At 47.1% G+C, this 22852-nt stretch overlaps 1 protein-coding gene across 2 annotated transcripts in view; it reads left to right on the forward strand.

Moving 5' to 3' along the window:
• ARP9 (actin-related protein 9) overlaps positions 1 to 22852 on the forward strand; it is a 196344-nt gene that overhangs the window by 69687 nt on the left and 103805 nt on the right. For both annotated transcript variants that reach the window (XM_086504720.1, XM_086504719.1), the window contains exons 10-11: positions 3374 to 3463; positions 3729 to 3779. In XM_086504720.1, coding sequence (XP_086360846.1) covers positions 3374 to 3463; positions 3729 to 3779 — 141 coding nt within the window. The remainder of the gene's footprint in view (positions 1 to 3373; positions 3464 to 3728; positions 3780 to 22852) is intronic.

Genomic DNA, 22852 nt, shown 5'->3' on the forward strand with positions numbered 1-22852 from the left:
TGAGGCGACGGGAGCAGAAGGCGGGGAGGATGAGGCAAAGGGGGGGAACTCTGAGGGGGGAGCGGCTGTCGAGGGATCTCCTCCTGCTCAAGAGGACCAAAACGGTTCCCCGTGGGAACCCACTCCTGCTGAGTAGGCACCCGAGGGCCACTCTGAGTGCCAGGCTGACGATGTGGCCCCTGGCGTCGGCGGCCACGGGCCTGCTACCACCCCTCCTCCGCTGGAGCCCCAGGCTCGGAGGGTGGCTCTGCATCTGTACGTTGTGCCGCTGGCTGTGGTTGCGGGCCAGCCCTGGCAGGCTGGGGCTGAGGCTGTGGTGCAGGTCGCGGCCTCCTCTGTGGACTGGCCTTCGCTAGATGGCCCATCTGTCGGCAAATGAAGCATTGGTTCAGGAGGCCCGAGTACTCCACACTCTGTCGAAACCAACCCCCACTCACCAGAGGTAAAAGGATAACCTTCGGGAGCGTGTGGGTATCTCTGACCAAAACTCGAACTGAGGGAATGCCAGCCGCCTTGGCAGCTACTGATGCTGCCGTGCGAGGTGTCTCCAAGACAGTCCCAATGGCGGAACCGATCCTGGAAAGAAGTGGTGGGTACTCCCTCCGTAAACCCGGAAAGCAGACTGAGATGGGGATGTCTGCCTCCTCTACTAGAACATCCGAAGCTGGGCCAAAACCATGTCGCCACTGTCGAAAGTGGGCACGTGATGCTCGGATGGCCAGTGGACTCATAGCTATGACCTTGGACACCATCTCGGAGGACTCAAACTCGATCTGATAGTAACCCCGTCCGAGAATCTGGACATCCAAAATCTTTCCCGCCTCTGCGAGAAGGCGGGCCTGGAGAAGGTCCCGCAGCTCTCCTCTGCTAGGTCGGGTGCCGAGAATCTTGCAGATGACCGAAGTCGCCTGCAATCGCTCTACCTCTGCGGCAAGGCTCTCTTGCTCGGTAGGTGAGAGAGCAAGTCGAATGGTGGGCTCAGCGGGGTCGGGCGAGGGGGCTTCTGGCGAGTCCCTCTGTGGCGAAGCTGGAGCCTCCATTTGTGTCTACTGCTGTGGCGTAAGAAGGGGACGACGGGAGGGTGCTGCAATTGGGCGCGCCAACACTGCTCCAAGGAGTTGAAACAAATGCCGAAAGTGCGGAACTGCAGGGAGTAACCGAGGCGGAGGACCCAAACTGACGGGCGAATGGGCCGAGTCGGGGCGGGGGGGGGGGGGGGGATATAGCGGGCTGGGGCAAGCGGGCAGGCGGCGAAAGAGCTGGGGCTGAGGGCGGGCAGGCGGCGAAAGAGCTGGGGCTGAGGGCGGGCAGACGGGCTGGGACAGGGGCAGCGCGAGGGGGGGCAGCAGGGGCAGAGGGCAGGCGGAAGGGGGCAGGCGAGCGGGGGGCAGCGGGGGCTGAGGGCAGCGCGAGGGAGGGCAGCGGGCAGCATGGGGGGGGGGGGCTGGGTGGCCATGGCGCAGCGTGGAGTTCACAGCAGCAGCGAGCGCCGACCTTCCCATGATGAATTTGATACAAGGTCTGGATAAAAGTAAAGAAATAAACTAACTAAACAAAAACACTACTAGAGCAGTAAAAGGGGGGTATCAAGAGCTTGAGAGGTACATATACAAATAGTGGGTGCGTATCTCAGAGAATAGATACAAAATGGTGGATATGTGTATTAGAATCCAGAGATGGCTCGCATCAATCGTTGCATGATCGTGTTGATGTCCTCCATGGTCCGCAAGTGTGGGTGGCAATTTGTTGTTTATTGATTAGAGTGGGCATCCATGATGGGTTTGTGACATGGGGGGCAGTTGCATGGCTTTTGCAATTTCGAGGATTACACCTTTTTTCAGGGCTTGCCCACAGATCTGGTCTCCCTGCTTACTCCCTTGGGTTATAGACCAGGCACTCTATAGATGATCCTAGATGCAGGTCACCTGCTGGATTTCTGCCAGTGAGACACAGTTTTCACCACGATATGCAGCATCACGCTTTGGACCATGTGGAAGGCTTGATGTGCCCACATTCTGGGCTCTCAGTCCTCCCCCATGTCCACGATTTTGACAGCCATCTGGATAGAGCTGCTGCATACTCTTCGTACTCACTCACAATCATAATCTTGGTCACAATCAGTGACTCAATTTCTAGCTATGCGGAGAATGTCCATGCTAGAGTTTGCTAAGAAAGTGGTCTTCAAAAGCAGTATGTCCTGTGAAAATGGTCAGACCTGAAAGTCTCAAATGGTAGACTTCAGTCTGTGACCACAAACTAAGCTTCAAGCAAGTGTCATGAAAGGGAACACAAGATTGGAAACAAAACTTTCTCAATTTAGAACACAAGGTAATTGCGTCTTTTCAGGAGCATGTAGCTTCAAAATTAGCAGGAGTTGTGTTGGTCTTGTTGGTAGTTGAAGAGTAAGCTCAAAACACTCTACCATACTTGTGTGAAGTTCAATGGCAAGATTTTATGGCTTGCTGAAAATTTGACCTTCAAGCTAGTAATCTTCACATAGAGAAAGTTATGTATATTTAAGCAAGTACCTAGTGTAAATACATGAAAGGGAATCCAAATTTGCAAACGTTCAGAACCATCAGAAAGAAGAAGTTTTCCTACTTTCTGCAGCTGTATTTCATGCAAAAAGCACTTTCCACAAGCTCGTTAACAAGTTTAAAATTATCTCAGTGAAAGCACATTTCAATCATTACGAAACTTTTTCACGGATCTGAAATGGCTACTGGGTACATCCATGAGAGTTAGGAAAACTCACCGATAGCCTATTATACACTTTACGGTTGCCGTGTTGTTTGCACCATGACATTGTAATATGTTATGATAAACTTATAAAATATGATCTTATGTGCCACCAGTAAAGCAGTTGTTTGAACACAGTCGAAAGCAAGTAACTATAAGACGATGGTAAGTGTCACTAACAAGATATTAGTATAGATTTACTATTCAGTGTTGGATAATGGTGTGAATACGGGAAATTGGAACGCGGAACGGGGAACGGTAACTGATATGAAATGCCATTCCTTGTTACGGATACTCACGTCTGAAGCACGGAACGGGAAGCTAGAATAGGAACATGGAACGGAGACCTGAAAATGGCCATTCCCTGAACCTATGGTGTGGATATAAAAACTTATCAGTATACTCATAAAACTACTTTGTCCGATGTAGTTATGCTATAAAAGTTTCATTCGGAATCTGCTTTCCTCATTCACAGGCCATTCGTACTGCATCTTATAACTGGTTTATTTTTTACGTCTTCTAGAAAAAGAAGATTGCTGTGTATGTATATGAAAAGGATGACCATCTTCAAAGTAAAGCACTACGGAAATTTGACTGCAATGGACTGTATTTGTTTTTTCAATGGTGCTCACAGGAAAGTGTTGCTGTAACCTTTGGTACTGGAGCATCTTCAGGATGTGTGGTGAACATTGGAGCTCAAGTGACCTCTGTCATTTGTGTCGAGGTAAGAGAGCAAGATGGCTTCAAACATCTTTTTTGAATCAGGGAAGTGGGTTGGGTTTAGAGGATAACATAATATGAATTGGAGTATTCAGATGCCCTTCACACCTTTTGAAATGCTAAACTGGGTTTATCAGCTTGCATCTTTTCAACTCAAATATTGGCAATTCCAAGGGTTGATAACAGATCGAACCTCAAATTATGACCTGTGAATGCAGTTGCTCAGTGTTGTTTTTTTGGTGAATATTTGGAATGCACTTTTTTTGCAGGAAGGAGTCGCACTTCCATCTACAAGAGTAATTCTTCCTTTTGGTGGCGAGGTAGGCAGTTTTTAAAAGCATAAGGCTGTGAGGTGCCTTTTCTTTGCATTTAGTGCTGTGCGTGCTAGCCAACTAGTTGTTGTTGCATCCCTACTATTGTCCCGTATGGTAAGAGAGTTATTTTGATAACTTGGTAAAATGAGAGATTGTACGGGCCCTTGGTGAATGATTATCAATAACAGAAACAGAAATTGAAGGAACTTGGAAATTTGGGGAGTTTTTGGTAAGAATAAGATATGATAGGTGAAACTGAGATGGACACTGAAAACGGGGAAGGAAATTGGAAGCATAAAAAAACAGCTAAACAGTGTAGTTTTCAGCACTTCATTCATTAGACATCAGGGATTATGGCTGAAAGAAGTCCAAGAAGCCCTGTAGAGGATGATTTGAGTATGCATGAGCTTCAGCTCCAAGTGGGCAGATACACCTTGGAGAGGTATCTTACCATCCATGCATCTTGTGGTTGTATGGGTGTTTTCCCATTATGGGTTTTTCCCATATTTCTTGTATATTTGTGTGTGTGCGTGCCCATGCACGCGCCAGAGAGAGAAAATGAAATGAAATGAAATGTTACATTAACGTCTTCAAAAGGCCAAAATGACCTATGAGACCAATCTGTTACAAAATAGTGAATCTAATACCATGTCTGGGTACAAAAGAACTAGAACAAAAATACTATTGCTACAAGCTGGAACTATGTGGATGTGACAGCTGATACAATAGGTACCCAGTAAATTGGATGTAACAATGTGTGAAACAATGACATAATGGGGGAGAAATGGTGAGGATCCATCCTCATCTGCACTCTGGGTGTTGAGAGAGTATAGCTCGAATCTTCTGCTGTAGTCTCCGTCGATGCTGTAGCTCCTCTCCTCAATCGTGGTCATCTGGATCTTCGTAGCTCTAGTGCTCGGTCGATAAGAGTGCTAGTATTGGTCAAGTGAGTGTGGACTGAGCTCTGCGGCCGTGGCTGCTCCTCTGGCTGTCCCATATCTAGTGAAAAGAAATCTGTAATTTGTCTCTGGGACTGTCTCTCTCTAGCTCTCCCTAGTAAAGTGTCTCTATGTCTGTGTAACTCAAGTAGATATAGTCCAAGACATCATTGGTCCTCATAACTCATGACCCTAGATAAAGGACCGAAACCCTTTCTGAATAGGCAGTGGAAACGGCCCCGTATCTCATAGTACAATGTGCAGTGACATATGTAATGTAACTCTGTCTCTGGCTCTATTTGGCGTAAGCGGCGTATCCTGTTGTCTGTTGGTATCCCTCTGAATCTACTAGTCTCAAAAGAGAGAGAGAGAGAGAGAGAGAGAGAGAGAGAGAGAGAGAGAGAGAAATGAAATGAAATGAAATGTTATATTAACGTCTTCAAAAGGCCAAAATGACCTATGAGACCAATCAGTTACAAAATAGTGAATCTAATACCATGTCTGGGTACAAAAGAACTAGAAAAGAACTAGAAGTGGAACAAAATACTACTACTACTACTACAATCTAAAACTACGTGGGTGTAGCAGCTGATACAATAGGTACCCGGTAAACTGGATGTAACAGTGTGTGAAACAAAGATGGAAGAAATGGTGAGGATCCATCCTCATCTGCACTTTGGATGTCGAGAGAGTATGGCTCGAATCTTCTGTTGTAGTCTCCGTCGATGCTGTGTAGCTCCTCTCCTCAGTCGCGGTCGTCTGTATCTCTGTAGCTCCAATGCTCGGTCGATGAGAGTGCCAGTAGTGGTCGAATGAGTGTGGGACGAGCTCTGCAGTGGTGGCTGCTCCTCTGGCTGTCCCATATCTAGTGAAAAGAAATCTGTAATGTGTCTCTGGGACTGCCTCTCTCTAGCTCTCCCCAGTAAAGTGTCTCTACACCTGTGTAACTCAAGTAGATATAGTCCAAGACATCTCTGATCCTCATAACTCATGACCCTAGATAGAGGACCAAAACCCTCTCTGAATAAGCAGTGGAAACGCCCGCGTATCTCATAGAACACTGTGCAATGACATATGTAGTGCAACTCTGTCTCTGGCTCTCTCTGGCATAATCGGCATATCCTGCTGTCTGTTGGTATCCCTCTGAATCTACCAGTCTCAATCTCGAGCTGATGTGAGGATGTGCGTATCTGACCAATGGCACAACGCAAACCATGAGACATATGTGTGTCCATGTAGCTGGGTCGAATCACAAACCCATCTCCTGTGAGGTGGAGAAGATGCTCTCTATAGAAAGCCATCTTCGTGCTCAACTCCTGAGGCGGCTCTATCCATGTCCTCCTGGTGTCGAGCTGGATCAGGTCCTGACGAATGAGTCTAGTGATCTCCACCCGTGTAAGAGACAGCGAGGGTGCCTGAAGAGAATACTGGAAAGGGGGCAACCTGTCCATGGTGAAGCCATGCGTCTGAAACCATGAAGTCATCTGTGCATACCAGCATGAAGTGTCCCCCTGTAGAGCTAACTGTCTGAAAGACTCAAGGGCCAGTCTAGCATATCTGTCTCTAGTAGTATCCCATAGGCTGTGCACAAAGGACACTGATCTGGTAAGTGCCTCAATCTCCATGGGGGGGGTAGCTAGCTCTGCTCGAATGATCGCGTGAGGTACGGAGGCCTTGGCTCTAATCAATCGGGAGATCATAGATACCAAGGGCCTCTCCATACGTCTCCAACCATCCTGGCCTACAGAAGGTCCCCATACCTGTACCCCATACATCATAGCTGAGGCTACTAAAGTATCAAAGAGCCATAACTTTGTCCGAGGTTCCTGGAACTGAACCTGCGAACACATCCTCTCCAAGCCTCCCAAGGCCGCATAAGCTCTGGTCAGTCTAGTCTCTGCTGCTCTCCCCAAAGAAAACCTCGGCCCAGTGAAGACTATCCCAAGGTAAGTGTATGCATCTGTATACTCCACAATCTCTTGACCATACGTGAAGGTCGGTGCCGATCTCCTGATCCACTGCGGTGTGGTGTTAAACACCATGACCTTGGTTTTACCAAGGTTTACAGACAATCCACTATCCTCTGCAAAACTGTGTAATGCATCCAACTGTCGCTGCATACCCTCTGGTGAGTCAGAGATCAAGACAATATCATCAACATATAACAACTATGGGATCCACGTCCCTGCCAGCTGGGCACCTCTATCACCCTCTCTGTCAATGTAATCAGACACCTCATCAACATACATACCAAATAGAGTAGGAGACAATGGGCAACCCTGTTTCACCCCGATAGTGGAGTGAACTAAGTCAGATATCCCCTCTGGGGTGCGTACATGTCCCATCACTGATCTGTATAAAGCCATAATCCCCCAAATCAACACTGTGGGCACCCCCATCTCCTGCAGTCTGCGCATCAGTCGAGCTCTCGGTACCATGTCAAATGCTTTGCGGAAATCCACAAAGCTACAATAAATCCGTCTCCCATGTGACCTGCCCTCCTCAATGATAGCTCTGAGTGTCAGAATATGGTCAAGAGTGGAGAAACGCCTCCTGAAACCTGCCTGTCCCTTTGCCCGTACACCCTCACCCTCTGCCCAGTTACTCAACTGCTGCTCAATAATGGATGCATACAATCGTGCCAGTGTGTGTCCAACCATAATAGTGCGGTAATTTCCAGGCTCTGTAGGATCACCTGCCTTGAATATAGGCACAATAGTAGACAACCTCCAAGTCTCAGGTAATCCCTCACACATGGCACGATTGAACAACACTGCAAGAACCTCCATCAGCATATCCCTAGCATGTATAAAGTGCTCCGCTACTAGACCGTCATGATCGTAAGCCCTCCTGGTCCTCATCCTGTCAATGGCTCTCTTTACCATCTCAGTGGTAAAGAAGGTGCTCGTAGGTGGACATGGCTCTGTAGGATCTGGAAGGGGATCCTGCCCAGGAACCGTATATAACGATGTCGCATACTGGCCCCACACATCAGGAGAAGTAATCACTGGGGGAGGGGAGTGCTCATGGAAGAGTCGCCATGCCTCGCCTGAGTCTCTACTCAAGAACAACTGATACAAGTCTCGCTCCATCTGGGCCAGGTAAGCTCGTTTCTTCTTTCGCACAAGGCGCCGGAAAGCAATCCGCGACTGTCTGTAGGTGATGACTCCTAAATGAAGATCCCTCTGAAGCTGGGCTCTCATCTCTCTGCACTCCTCATCATACCAACTATTCTGGGGCATGCTCCCAGAATGTCGCCTCCGATCCGGTTGAGTGTGTGGGTATGCCTCTGATGCTGCATCATGTAGTGTCTCAGTCAGTAAAGTAGTGCACTCCTCTACTGAGAGGCCTGGAGCAACTGTGCATAGACGATCCCAGATCGCCTCTGTATAAACCGAGTCAGTCTCTGGTGTAAATGTATAACGGGTGTGTGACCTGCCTCCTGATTTCTGGGCTGTACTAAACTGAAAAGATACGGACAGTGTCAAGAGAGCATGATCCACTGCTACGCCCACTGGTCTGGCTCCCACTGTGAAATCCTGAATACAAGGAATAAAGCTCGGCTGTGTCATAACATAGTCCACTGTACTGGCCCCATGTCTGTGTGGATTTAGGTCCTCGGGGGGCCAAAATGACCCATGGGACCACAAAAGATCTACAAGATGCTCCCCTCATGTGAGAGGGGGTAGTGGGCTAGTAGCTTTCTTGTGTGTGAGTGTTGTGTGATGATCCAATATTTTGGCAAAGTAGATGCCTAAAGCTACTAGGGAGGGGTGTATCCGAGAGAGAAGCTCCTTAAAGGTGACATTCCCTTGAAAGAGCTGTGGAAATTCAACACGGATGTGTGCGTATGCTGGGCACTCAACGGTGACACGAGCCTCGCTTTCCACTTTGTTCAACTTGCATTGTGGGCATGTCCTCCTATTTTCCTTAATATTCAGCCACCCTCCCGTTTTAATCTTGAGCATGTGTGATCGCGTCCGCATCAAAGTAATGGCTCGTCTTGCCCGGTGGGACATGGGTGTCTTTATATGCATCTGAGTGTCCCAGTCTTGTAGGTCTCCCAATATTGTGTATTAATGTGCTTGCCGTAGTACTCAAATTTGGACCTGTGTACTGCTGTCTTCCATTTGGTGTGTAGGGCTTCAAGTATGCTTATGTCAGAATTCAGCCCATGTTCATGTTCGGTGTGTTCCTCTATATGCATGTCCACTTGGTCTCCCACATCCCATCTAGAGAACCATTTCGGTATGTCTTCTACAAGACTAGATGTGAGAAACTTACTCTTGTAATTCTCTTGCGGCTTGCATCTGGTTTGCCATGCCTTGTGGGGTAGACGGCTCTCTGGCATCATCTTAACTTTCATGAGGTATCTCTGTACTCTCTGTAAGGCTTGCATTTCCAAAGGTCTCTTGCCTGTCTCCAAAAGCATCACTGAGTATGGGGTGGTAGTTTTGATCCCCAGGTGTCTACATAGGAATTTCTTCTGTATCTTTTCAATGTCGTTCCAAGTGCTAGCGGGGATACTCCCCCCCCATACCTCTACACCGTAAAGTATTGTTTGGACCACACATGCATCAAATGCCATAGACTTAATTTCCCATCGCTTTGTGACACTCTGCTTGCACATGTTCTCAAATTCATAGTATTTTGCATGTCCTGCATCAATTGTGTTTTGCACGCAACTCCCCCATGCATGGTTTGAGGGAACATAGATGCCCAAGTACTTGAAACTCTCAACCGCTTGGAGTGTTTGCCCGTCATACGTGATGATGGGCTGATTCTCATTTCTACATGTGTGGACTGGCATAATCTTTGTTCTGGCTACATTGACCGACAGGCCCGTTGCATTGCAAAATGCATGTACTGCATCCAGAAGTTTCTGTAGAATGAGGGCATTGTAGGCAAGGAGAACTACATCATCGGCATATATGAGGAGAAGAAGCGTGAAAGTGCCAATACTAGGGTGATCTCCCCCCTCTCTCATAGCCTCGTTGATGAAGTCATCAAGCTCGTCTATGCATAGTCCGAAAAGCGTAGGTGACAAAGGGCATCCTTGTTTAACTCCCATGGTGCTCTTGAATTCTTGTGAGAAACTTGTTTTTGTCTTGAGTTTGCATCTGACCTCTTGGTATAGGCGCCCTACGGCTGCCCTGATATGCATAGGAACCCCTAGAGTTTCCATACGTGACCATAGACCTTGACGGGGTACTGTGTCAAACGCTTTCTTGAAGTCCACAAAACAGCAATACAGAGTTTTGCCTTTTAGCTTGGCTTCTTCCATCAAGACCCGGAGTGTCATCAGGTGGTCTACCGTGCTATGACGGGCTCTAAATCCTGCTTGTCCAATGGCGCGTTTCCCGTTATTTTCAGCCCATGTGCTAAGATCTTTCTCGATAATGCTTCCAAAAAGTTTTGCCATACATGAGCTCACCATGATGGTGCGATAATTAGTAAGCAAATTGCGGTCACCTCCTTTAAAGAGCACTTTCACCCAGTTCTCTTGCCAGTCTTGAGGTAGGTATTGGCTGATTGCTTGATTCATCATATGGTGTATCCATTTCTTAGCCTCACTACCTGACCATTGCAGCATTTCAGAGCTAAGATGTAATGTGGTCAACTGCTTTCCCATTCGCCAGGCTTTTGAGGCCTTTAATGACTGCCTGGAAGGTGATGGGCTTTGGATATTCAGCCTGAGGCATAATCATTTGTACTCCTCCCATGACTTGCTGTGTAACAAGTATATGATCCAGAGTGTATGAACTTATCCGCACCATTCATGGCTACAAGCTGCATTGAGTTCATCATACTTATCATAGCTGACCCCTGTCCATTCATGATGTTATCACTTGAACATCTGTCCCACATAGGACCAAACATAAGTTCTCCATTCTTATCCGCAGGGTGCAGTGAATGGTCCGTCAATTGTACCTGTGTGTTTGCAATCCGGGCATTTAGATCCCCAAGAATGACAACTGCTCCCTCACGTGCATACATTGCAATGTCTGTACATAGGTCAGCAAAGGGATCCTTTTTATGTAGCTGGTTTGTCATAAAAAGGTGACTCTCGATGCGGGATATAGCATCTTGCGATAAAGATCAATCCTTTTGATGAGCAAACCTTAACCCATATATATCGTTTGTGTAACAAACTTGGACACTCCAAGTCAAGAATCAACCGCGACAGCACCAAATAACCACTTCAAAACAATTCACAGATCACAATAGATTTGCACTGGCCCGGTGGAGTTCCGTGCCTAGAGATATTGGCCCCAAAGACTGGCGCTCCTTTCGGTATTTCTTTTTGTATTAATCAATCATCAAAGTACAAGAGAGCGGTTAGGGTTTCACTCTCAGACTCTGCGTCCAGATGCTCTGAGAAGTGAGGCCCTCACCACTAATTTAAAGGTCACAAGGGATGCCCAAAAGCAGAGCCCCAAAAGCTTTTAAAATCAAAAGCATCAGTTCTCTCTCTCTCTTAGAGAGTCTTTTCTCTTTTTTTTATAAAAAAAAAAAGCAAAAGCAAAATTCGCGTCGCTCATCATTTTCCAAATTTAAAAAAAAAAAAATAAAAAATAATCCGCCTCCGCGATTTCCGGGATTTTTGGGTTTTTGGCAAAAATTAGGGTTTGCAGGAATTTTAGGGTTTCTGGCAGAAATTAGGGTTTCTGCTGTCCGCCACGTCATCACTTTGTGACAGTTTGTGCTCGTCAACCTTGCATACATCAACCATCTTTTGAAGCTCTTCCTTATATATTATAGCTACACCTCCTTGTCCTCGCATTTTGGTACCAGTCCACCATACTGAGTGCTTGATGTACCCACTAATGTCCGGCAACCTGCATGTGTTTTGTTCCCATGTTTCCAATAGAAAGAGTATGTCAGCTTGTGGTAGAATATCTACCAACCCTTCTCCCTTATGCCATGGGAAACCTCTACAATTCCAACTCGTAACCTGTATGGTCGTGATCCCATGGGTTGCGTGCCCCTATGCATCCTTAGATGGTGATGTCGGTTTTTTCTCCTTAAGGCGTTCCTCATATGCTTTCCTTCTTGCTGCCTGTTGTGCCGGTGTTTTATCTTCACTTACATAGTACTGAGTGCCTTTCAAGTAGAAGCGTGCAGTTTCCAAGATTATGTTCCTTTTACGAGCATCCGTAAAAGCATCAATCTTCTTCTGGCCCACTCTATGTGCCCCATATACTCCTGCATCTTGCATGTCAAGCTTTTCTGCTAACAAGGTGGTAATATCTACGTTCAACGACATGACTGTTTCCCCCTCAGGTTCTGGCATGCCTTGTATCACAATGTTTCGGGATCTTTTCTCCCGTTCCTTGTACTCAATAGGATCCTCATGCGTATACATGCTCTCATGAGTATACATTTCTCCTGTCATGTGCCCCATAGTCTTCTCTTGTTTTACTATTTGTGCCCAAGATGGAGGAGACCCCTCGGGTGCATCGATTACATTATTGGTGACCTGTGATATGTGATTTCCTTGTTCTAGCACTTGGGATTGCAGCGTTTTCATGGTTTCTTCTTGTTGCTGAAGCTTTAGAGCTTGTAATTTAATGGTATGATCCAGCTCTTGGTTGCGCAGTTTCAGGGCTTTGATGTCGTCATTTTGACGTGAAATCACCTCATTCTGTTGTCGTACCTGTTCCTGGATAGACAATAGCAGTCCCCATATGTCCTGGGTAGTACATGTAATTGTCATGTCCCTTGATTCCTTGGGGGGCGTGGCAGTCATGTCCTTCGGCATTGTTTTGATAGGTGATGAGCTCACTGTTCGACCGCTTCTTGATATCCTTTGGTTAATGTGCGATGATTGCATAGAGTCATGCAATAGCCACACAGAAGTACATGGGTGTGAGAGAGAGAGAGAGAGAGAGAGAGAGAGAGAGAGAGAGAGAGAGAGAGAGAGAGAGAGAGAGAGAGAGAGAGAGAGAGTAGTTGTCAGGTGGTCATGGTGGGGAGGCATCGCCCATGGCGGGCTGGTACGCAGGTGGACTGAAGCGCGCTGGTGGGCTGAGAGAGAGAGAGAGAGAGAGAGAGAGAGAGAGAGAGAGAGAGAGAGAGAGAGAGAGAGAGAGAGAGAGAGAGAGAGAGAGAGAGAGAGAGAGAGAGAGAGAGAGAGAGAATGAATGAAATGAAATGATATATTAACGTCTACAAAAGGCCAAAATGACCTATGAGACCAAGCTGATGACAATGGTGAGTCTAGTACCAAGTCTGGGTACAAACAAAGAAAACTACAAACTAGAAACTGAGATAGGAGTGCTACCGACTCTTATGGGTGGTTGGTAAGCTGAGCAATGGTATAATGCCACATAGGTACAAAGTGGGGATAAGTGTCACCATGATACAATATAGCAATAGCATGAAGCCTATCCTGATCGACACTCTGGGTGTCGTGCTAGAATCCTGTGGATCCTCTGCCGCAATCTGCGGCGGTGCTGCGTGGCTCCCCTCCTCAGTCGTGGTCATGTCAATCTCCCCAACTCTATAGCTCGGTCAATGAGAGTACCACTGGTGTGTGTATGGGTGGGAACCGAGCTCTGTGGTGGTGGTGGCCCCTCTGCCTCTGTGGTACTCGGAGAGAAAAAATCTGTGATGTGTCTCTGGGACTGTCTCTGTCTATGCCCTCTCAATAGAGAGTCTCTATATCTCTATATCTCAAGTAGAAATAATCCGAGACATCTTTGATCCTGATATCTCATGACTCTATCTAATGAGTCAAAACCATCTCTGAATAAACAGCGAAAGCGTCCCTGTATCTCATAGTAGACTGTGCAGTGACATATGTAGTGAAACTCTGTCTCTGGCTCTGCATGGCATAACTGACATATCCTACTGTCTGCTGGTATGCCTCTGAATCTACCTGTCTCAATCCCAAGCTGGTGTGAAGATGTGCGTATCTAGCCTATGGCACATCGTAACCCATGAGATAGATGTGTGTCCATGTAGCTGGGCCATGTGACAAATCTGTCTGTCGTAAGTTGGAGAAGATGCTCTCTATAGAAAGCCGTCTTTGTACCCAACTCCCCTGATGGCTCTATCCATGTCCTCCTGGTATCAAGCTGGATAAGATCCTGGAAATGAGTCTAGTTATCTCCATCCGTGTAAGAGCCAAAGATGGTGCATCAAGAGATTACTTGAAAGGGGGCAGCCTGTCTATGCTGAAACCATGCCTCTGAAACCATGAGCTCATCTGTGCATACCAACATGATGTATCTCCTTGTAATGCCAGCTGTTTGGATGACTCAAGAGCAAGCCTAGCATATCTCTCCCTGGTGGTGTCCCATAAGCTGTGTACAAATGATATCTGGTAAGTGCTTTAATCTCCATAGGTGGGGCAGCCAGCTCCGCTCGTATGATGTCATGTGGAACTGAGGCCTTGGCTCTAATCAGCCTAGAAATCATAGATACCAAGGGCCTCTCCATATTACTCCATCCAACACTGTCAACAGATGGTCCCCAAACCTGAACCCCGTAGTGCATAACTGAAGCGACCAAAGTGTCGAAGAGCCAGAGCTTTGTTCGAGGTTCTTGGAACTGAACCTGCAAACAAATCCTCTCTAAACCGCCTAGGGCTGCATAGGCACGAGTCAATCTAGTGTCTGTTGCCACTTTCAGTCTGAACCTCGCTCCACTAAAGACCACCCCAAGATATGTGTATGCATCAGTGTACTCCATACTGTCCTGACCATATGTGAATGTAGGTGCTGATCTCCTGACCCACTGTGGCGTGGTATTAAATACCATGACCTTGGTTTTACCAAGGTTGACAGACAATCCACTATCCCCGGAAAAATATGCAATGTGTCCTAATGTCTTTGCATACCTTCGGGTGAGTCTGATATCAACATGATATCGTCAGCATACAATAAAAGAGCGATCCATGTCCCTGCAAGCTGAGCACCTCTATCTCCTCCTCTGTCAATATAATCAGAGATCTCATCAACATACATACCAAATAAAGTAGAGGACAATGGGCATCCCTGTTTCACTCCGAAAGTGGAGTGAACTATGTCAGATATCCCCTCTGGTGTGCGTACATGACCCATCACTGAACTGTACAATGCCATAATCCCCCATATAAGCTCTGTGGGTACCCCAATTCCATAAGTCGGCGCATCAATCTGGCCCTCGGTACTGTGTCAAAAGCTTTGCGGAAGTCCACAAAGCTGCAATATATCCATCTACCATGTGCTCGACCCTCCCCAATGATAGCTATGAGTGTAAAGACATGATCCAGTGTGGAGAAACCCCTCTTGAAACCAGCCTGTCCAGGTGCCCGTATGCCCATAGTCTCTGCCCAACTGCTCAGCCTATGCTCAAGGATGGATGCATACAACCGTGCCAATGTGTGTCCTACCATGATAGTAGGGTAATTCCCCGGCACTGTGGGGTCTCCTGTCTTGAAGATAGGTACAATAGTAGACAATCCTAAGACTCAGGAAAGCCCTCACACATGACACGGTTGAACAACCGTGCAAGCATCTCTGCCAACAAGTCCCCAGCATGTATAATGTGCTCTGCTACCAAACCCTCATGATCCTGTACCCGTCTGGTCTTCATCCTGTCAATGGCCTCCTTTACCATCTCAGTGGTAAAGAAGATGCTCGTAGCCGGACATGTCTGTGGTGGATCTAGTAGTGGTGGCTGTAACCGGCCCGTAGGGCGGTAGGCGTTGGCTTTCACCCGAAATTCTTTACTTTATACACACACACAGAGCACTTTGCAAAGAGAACCTGTAATGGGAATTAACACTTCAACTCACACACGGCTTGGAAGCTAGAATGCTCCGAGCAGAGGCCGACAACCTGTAGGCCCCAAAATTGGCGCCCCTTTCGGTATTTCTTTATTCTTTAGGAGGGTAAATTACAAGGTAAGGTCCTGGGAATCCTTCACGTGTATCCACCTAGATACCATTTGATTTGGCCAAATTTCGGCAGCATAACAGCCCCAAAACTTGCGCGAAACCAATTCCCCTGCTGGAACTCGCTTGCACTGGCGTATACCCTCTGATTCCTGTCCAAAAACAGTAAATTCAGCACGCTGTATTTACTGGTTTTTGCCCTGTTTTCAGCCCCAAACAGTCCCCTAGCTGTCCTTTGCCAGTGGGGCACGATTCCCAATGATCTTGGCGTCCGTATGGCTGAAAAACAGTGAATTTACAGCGCATACACAGCGCTGATTTTGCACCTGTACGGTGAGGTTATGACCCTCACCAGTGCCTGCTTTGGGGCAGCAGTTAGCTACCCCTGTTCCTGCTCAAGGAGGCTCTTGCCTCAGCACAAAAGCATGAACCCACACAACTGTACATCAGTCAAATGAGTAGCCCTCTTGTGGGGCATCACATAACTGCACGTAGGGGAGAAAGAGAGCAGTATGTAGCGTGCGGGGCATCACTCCCGTCACCATACTGTGCATAGAGGGCAAGGTAAGCATTCCATAGCTTCTGTACCTGTTGCAATCCGCCTGTGGCTGAAAATGGCGCCCCCTTTGATGATATGCAGCTCGTTTTTGCCTCCCAGAGTGGCAGAATCGCTCACAAGCTGACACGTCGCCCAGTTTCCGAGTTTGGGCTTTCCCTGCTAAAAATATCTCAACTGGTGCGTCAGTTGACTTCGCGGCAGAGTTGTAAAGTGTTCCCCTAGTCATACCGAAGGTAATGACGCGAACACATTTCGTGGCCCAAAATAGCAGTTCCCTAAATTTTAGGAGATGCTTCCGTTGGGCTCCCACTGGTCTTCTGACCATCTATCCTCATTGGGACCGCATCCAAAAATGCAATGTGGCCCAACTGTCGGATACTTTTGGTTGGAAGTCCCACCTCGACTTTACGCCTTAATTGAGTTCACTTCCTAGTATCCACCAACTTGCTAAGTGCGACGGGGGGACCTATATGATCTTGCTCTGAGCCTAGACATCCTCTTACCATACGAATTCCAGTGCCGACCACTTCCCGTCTGCGGGTGAATCTACCGTTCACATTGGCCATACAATGTCCGACCGTTTGCTACTTCAAGAAGAGGGTCTTAAACAAATAAAATAAACCCCATTGGAAAGAAACCAACAACCAAGGTTAGCAGTTGCCACATCTCTGTGACATGGTTAATAACTGCCACGTCCTCGTGACATACCCCCCTCTTGAAATCGCAAACGTCCTCGATTGCATACCATAAATACACGCCACTGATGATCTTGTGCTATTAACACTCTTTTATCATCGCATGTATCCGCAAGAAAGGTCGTAACATACATAGATACAAATGACTTAATGAGGCCTTCATACTTTTGCCATTTCCATCTATGGCACTGAATTCATATGTACATTTGATGTACTAGCTCTATCATTACCTCTCCTTTGCACACGTTGGGTTGGGGCATAAGTAGGCTGTAACCCAAAGGCTTCAAGGTAAAGCTGCAATACATTTGGTGACTCTGACAGTTCATGCTCTTCCATCCACTTTGCATCCATAGGCGGATAGTTCTTGAACTTCACCAAATAGCGTCTTGCAACTTGTCCTTTAACTTTTCTGTCCTTATGTGCCAAAACTTGCTCAGGTACCAGGATCTCATCAAGTTCCTCAACTTCTGGCTGATCCTCAACTGGCATATCGTCTGGCACATCACCCACGAAGGGTCTTAGAAGACTCACGTGAAACGCATTATGAATCTTCCATGCATCAGGCAATTTCAGCCTGTAATCCACATCGCTGATCTTGTCAAGCACTTGAAAAGGTCCATAGTAACGCATGCTGAGCTTAGGAAACAGCCGTTCCTTGCCCTTTATCTTCTTTAACCTTGCCTTTTCGAACTTTAAGAGAACCCAATCACCAGGTGATAGTAACAATTCACGACGGTGACGATCAGCAGCCTTTTTCTGTTTTGCCTGAGTTTTCTCCAAGGCAACTTTAATCTTCTTATACATCTCATCCATGTTCTCAACATATCGATCTGCCTCAAAGATCTTGTCCTTTGTGTGCAAAATGGGAGGAACCTTTTTGCCGCCTTCAACAATTTCAAAAGGTGCTTTGCCAGTAGACGAATGCACCGTATTATTGTACGCATACTCAAGCATAGGCAAATACTGTTCCCACTTGCCCTTATTATCTGACACATAGCATTTCAGCAGATCTAAGACAGTAGAATTGGCCTCTTCTGACTGTCCATCAGTTTGTGGATGAAACGAAGACGAGAACTTGAGCGTAGTACCCATGTTCTCAAACAATCCTCTCCAGAACAAACTGGTCATGCGAGGATCACGATCACTGATAATCGATTGTGGCATACCATGGTACTTAAACACATTGTACATGAACAAGCGTGCCATCTGATCAGATTTTATCTTCTTCCTGACAGGGATAAAATGGGCCTGCTTGCTGAACCTGCAGATAATGGTCCATATACCATCATTCCCTGTTGGCGTCCTTGGAAGATCAAAGATAAAGTCCATAGCAATGCTTTCCCATGGCTTATCCGGAATCGGCAGTGGTTGTAACAACCCTGGTGCCTTTTGCCTGTCAAACTTGACCTTTTGGCAAACTATGCATGCTCGCACAAAGGCATCCACATCTCTCCTCAAGGTAGGCCAATAGAAGAACGTCTCTACCGCTTTAACTGTTGCATCAATGCCACGATGCCCTGCATACGGTGGGACATGACTCTCTTCCATGACCTTATGTCGCAGTGGCCTAGTGACACAAAGTCTGCCATGCATCATCATAAAACCATCTCTGAGGAGGTAGTGCTCGTGATGTTGCCCCTCTTGTAACTGTTCAAAGATCCTTGCAAAATCTTCATCAGCAGTATACTGTTCCTTCATGTCATCTAACTCATGATGATAAGGAATTGACACAGCTGAAATTTGTGGCTTTCTTGATAACGCATCAGCCACAACATTCTTCTTGCCTTCCACATGCATAATCTGGAAGTGGAACATGGAAAGAATGTTTGCCCATCGCATATGCTTTTCGGATAACTTTGACTGTGTCAAGAAGTATCGCAAGGTCTGATGATCTGTTTGGACAACAAAATCAGCACCTAAGAGGTAGTGCTTCCAGCTAGAAAGCGCATGAATAACGGCCAAGAGTTCTTTCTCATAGACTTGCATAGTCCTCTCTGGCCCTTGCAAAATTCGGCTTTCATATGCTACTACCCGTCCATCTTGCATTAGCACTGCTCTGATGCTACTGCCACACGCGTCACATTGGACCACAAATGACTTCCTGAGATCTGGCAGAACAATAACTGGATCTGAAGTCAACTTTTCCTTTAAGAGACTAAAAGCTGAAATCTCTTTTTGGGTCCATCTGAAAGTGACCTCTTTCTTTTGCAATGCGTGAAGAGGCGATGCTATCTCTGCAAAATTTCTGATAAACCTTCTATAGTAGGAACACAATCCCAAGAAGCTTCTGACATCGTGCACAGTCTTCAAGTCTGGCCATGTCTTGATAGCTTCGACCTTTGCGGGATCCATTCTTACACCATCCTTTGAGACTATGTGGCCCAGAAAGTGGATCTCTTCAAGGAAGAATTCACTTTTCTTAGGATTGACAAGTAACCTGTGACTGCGCAGCTCTTCGAACACAATGGTCAAGTGACGCCTATGCTCCTCTTCATTCTTCGAATACACAATCATGTCATCGAAGAATGTTCCAACAAACTGTTGATGCGAGCGGAAAATCCGGTCCATCATTCTGTTGAACGTGGCAGGAGCATTTGTTAGCCCAAACGGCATCACTAGAAACTCATAAAGACCAAATGTCGTTCTAAACGCAGTCTTGTGCACATCCTCTGGGCTTATACGAATCTGATGGTACCCACTCTTCAGGTCTATCCTGCTGAAAATTGCAGTACCCTCTAAACGATCGAGAATATCATCAATGCGAGGAATAGGAAACCTATTCTTGATGGTATTCTTATTCAACGCACGGTAATCAATACACATGCGCCATGAGCCATCCTTCTTGTGCACTAGGAGCACTGGGGAGCAAAAAGGTGAAGAACTAGGCTGAATCAGCCCCTTCTCTAATAACTCCTCAACCTGGCCCATAATCTCTTTCTGCTGCGCCGCACTAACCCTGTAGGGAGGTCTATTTGGTGGGCTACACCCTGGCACCAAATCTATCCGATGGTCCTCAGGTCTCTCTGGCGGTAATTGCGACGGTAATGAATCAGAAAAACAGTCACTAAACTTTTGCAAAAATGCTGACCTTTCTTTATCTAACACAGATAAATTTGACTGATCACTATCTGAGACATCACGTGCAAAAATCAAGTACACAGAAAGATGATTCTTTATTACAGAAGTGATAGCAGAAGCAGATACAATAGGGACTGACTCTCCTTTAAGCTTTACATCCAAGATGTGAGTTTTGCCCCTATGCTGTACAGTGATCTTTTTGTTGTAGGCATCCAAGACTCCATGCACTCGGAACATCCACGGGATCCCCAACAAGGCGTCACAACCTTCCAGCGGCATGATGTAAAACTCTTCAGTGTCCACATACGACTGAATATGCAGACGCAGTTTTCCAATGATGGGAGTAACACACTCTGAGTGGCCAGGACATGCCAACCCTGCCTCTGCTGTGTACCCCATCTCTTCAGCTTTGATGCCGAGCTTCATAGCTAACTCTGGTGAGATAAAGTTGGCTTTGGCACCTGGATCAAAGAAGATGAGTGCCGTCTGATCCCTAACTTTACCCCATGCCCTGCATAACTCATTGGCATCTGTGCTGGGTCTGTCATCCACCATGTCTGGCACTAAACCTGCCGTGGGTTTTGGCTTCTTGCCTTTCTGGTCTTCTTTATCCTCTGAGTCAGCTGGCCTTTTCCTTTGTGGACAATTGATAGAAAAGTGACCAGGCTGCTCGCATATAAAGCATTTGTTCTCAGCCATTAGGACCTTCTTTTCCTCGAGCGACTTGTGCACAAAAGGCTTCCTTTTCTGTTTCTTTGCCTGCGCTCCAGAAGTCCCAGCTGAATCCTTGTCTTTGGTGGCCTGTTCTGACCCTTGTGACGCATCAGGAGCCGTTTTCACAAAGGGCTTCTTCGCTGAATTTCTTTTGCTGCCCTCCTTTATCACTGCTCGGAAATCCACTGTCCTCTCCTTTCAACAAGGCAAGACCAGTGTTCGCAACTTCCATAAGCTGAGTAAGGGTAGCCACTCTATTCTTTGTACAGTAATCGCGAAGCCCTTTAGGCAGCCCACAACAATACTTCTCTATCTGCTCTGTCAATGGCACAAATCTGTAGGAGGTCACTGAGAGTAATGCTTTACAAAACCTCCTATTGTACTCCAGCAAGCTCTTGCACGAAGCTGCCGTAAGCTGGTGCCAATCTGTCAAGACATCGGCTTCAAATTCATTTGATAGCCAAGCAGATGCAAACATTTGCTTGAAGTAAACCCAAGTGGCGGGTGCCTGTCCTTGCATTAACTATGTCGTCCACCATGTAAGCGCATTGTCCTTTAAGAAAGTGGCAGCTTTCCTGACCTTCGAGGCCTCTGTAAAATTCCCTCCCGCATAAGCTGTATCAAACTGCTGGAGGAAAGTGAGTGCCTTTGTCTTGTCCTCGAAACCACTGAAGGTACTGAACTTTACCTCTGCACCACCTTCTTTGTAAGCCTTCGGCTTCTCTAGTGCCCCCAAATTGTCATACGGAATGGTCTGCAACATGGGCACTGTACTAGGCATGATCGGCACGTGTTGGCCATTCACATTTTGCGTCAGAGGTGCGATATCTGGCTGCTGTCCAGAAAAACCAGCCATGCCAAAATGACCCTGTGGCACCCCAAACTGGCCCTGGTTGCCGTGGAAACCTTGCTGCATGCCGATAGTACCATACATGGGGTTTGGCATGATGCCTTGCATACCCCCGAACACTTCCTGGCATGTACGGCTGACTTCCAGACGCATAACCAGCCATACTTTGGAACACTGATCCACCCCCGAAATACCCAGGATGTACCGTGGGTGGTGGAAAAACTGAGTGCATAGCCTGGTATCCAGCTCCCTGTCCATTGAAGACAGCATGCTGGCTTTGAAAGGTGGCGGGCTGAACTGGCATAACCTGTGGAATAGGCGTTCTAGCCACCTGTTCAAGCACGGGAGGAACCTGCTTTGGAGCCCCCGACTCCGCAACATGCGAGTGTTCCCTTTCCTCCTGCGCCTCATGAAGTACCTGGGCTTGAGCTTCAACAAGCTCCGTACGCGGCGTAGGTTGCCTATTTTGATGTTGCACTGGTGGCGCTTGCAAGAATTCCATAAACCTCGGATTCTACACCAGCTGCGAAAAGACATTCACCGCGGCAACTAACTGAGTCTTAAACGCATCATCCTCAAGTTGCCCTGTCATAAAGCCCTGTACTACTGGAGGGACATTCACGTTGACAGGAGGTACAGACTGACGTGGCCGTGAGCTCTCGCCAATCTCAAAAACCATAGGAATCTCCTGCCTGTCCTTTGGAGAGGAACCCTCTTCCATAATTCCCTTCCCCTTGTCGGCCATAGTGTAATCCCCGCGTTCTTGCACTGTGTCTTTACCCTGAACAATCCTGGCTCACTCTTTGAGGAAAAAGTGATTGAAGTCCCGGCAACGGAACCATGTAACCGGCCCGTAGGGCGGTAGGCGTTGGCTTTCACCCGAAATTCTTTACTTTATACACACACACAGAGCACTTTGCAAAGAGAACCTGTAATGGGAATTAACACTTCAACTCACACACGGCTCGGAAGCTAGAATGCTCAGAGCAGACGCCGACAACCTGTAGGCCCCAAAATTGGCGCCCCTTTCGGTATTTCTTTATTCTTTAGGAGGGTAAATTACAAGGTAAGGTCCTGGGAATCCTTCACGTGTATCCACCTAGATACCATTTGATTTGGCCAAATTTCGGCAGCATAACAGCCCCAAAACTTGCGCGAAACCAATTCCCCTGCTGGAACTCGCTTGCACTGGCGTATACCCTCTGATTCCTGTCCAAAAACAGTAAATTCAGCACGCTGTATTTACTGGTTTTTGCCCTGTTTTCAGCCCCAAACAGTCCCCTAGCTGTCCTTTGCCAGTGGGGCACGATTCCCAATGATCCTGGCGTCCGTATGGCTGAAAAACAGTGAATTTACAGCGCAT

The sequence above is a fragment of the Adiantum capillus-veneris genome, chromosome 28 (assembly GCF_014529385.1).
Source record: "Adiantum capillus-veneris isolate H3 chromosome 28, ASM1452938v2, whole genome shotgun sequence".
Taxonomy (NCBI): Eukaryota; Viridiplantae; Streptophyta; class Polypodiopsida; order Polypodiales; family Pteridaceae; genus Adiantum; species Adiantum capillus-veneris.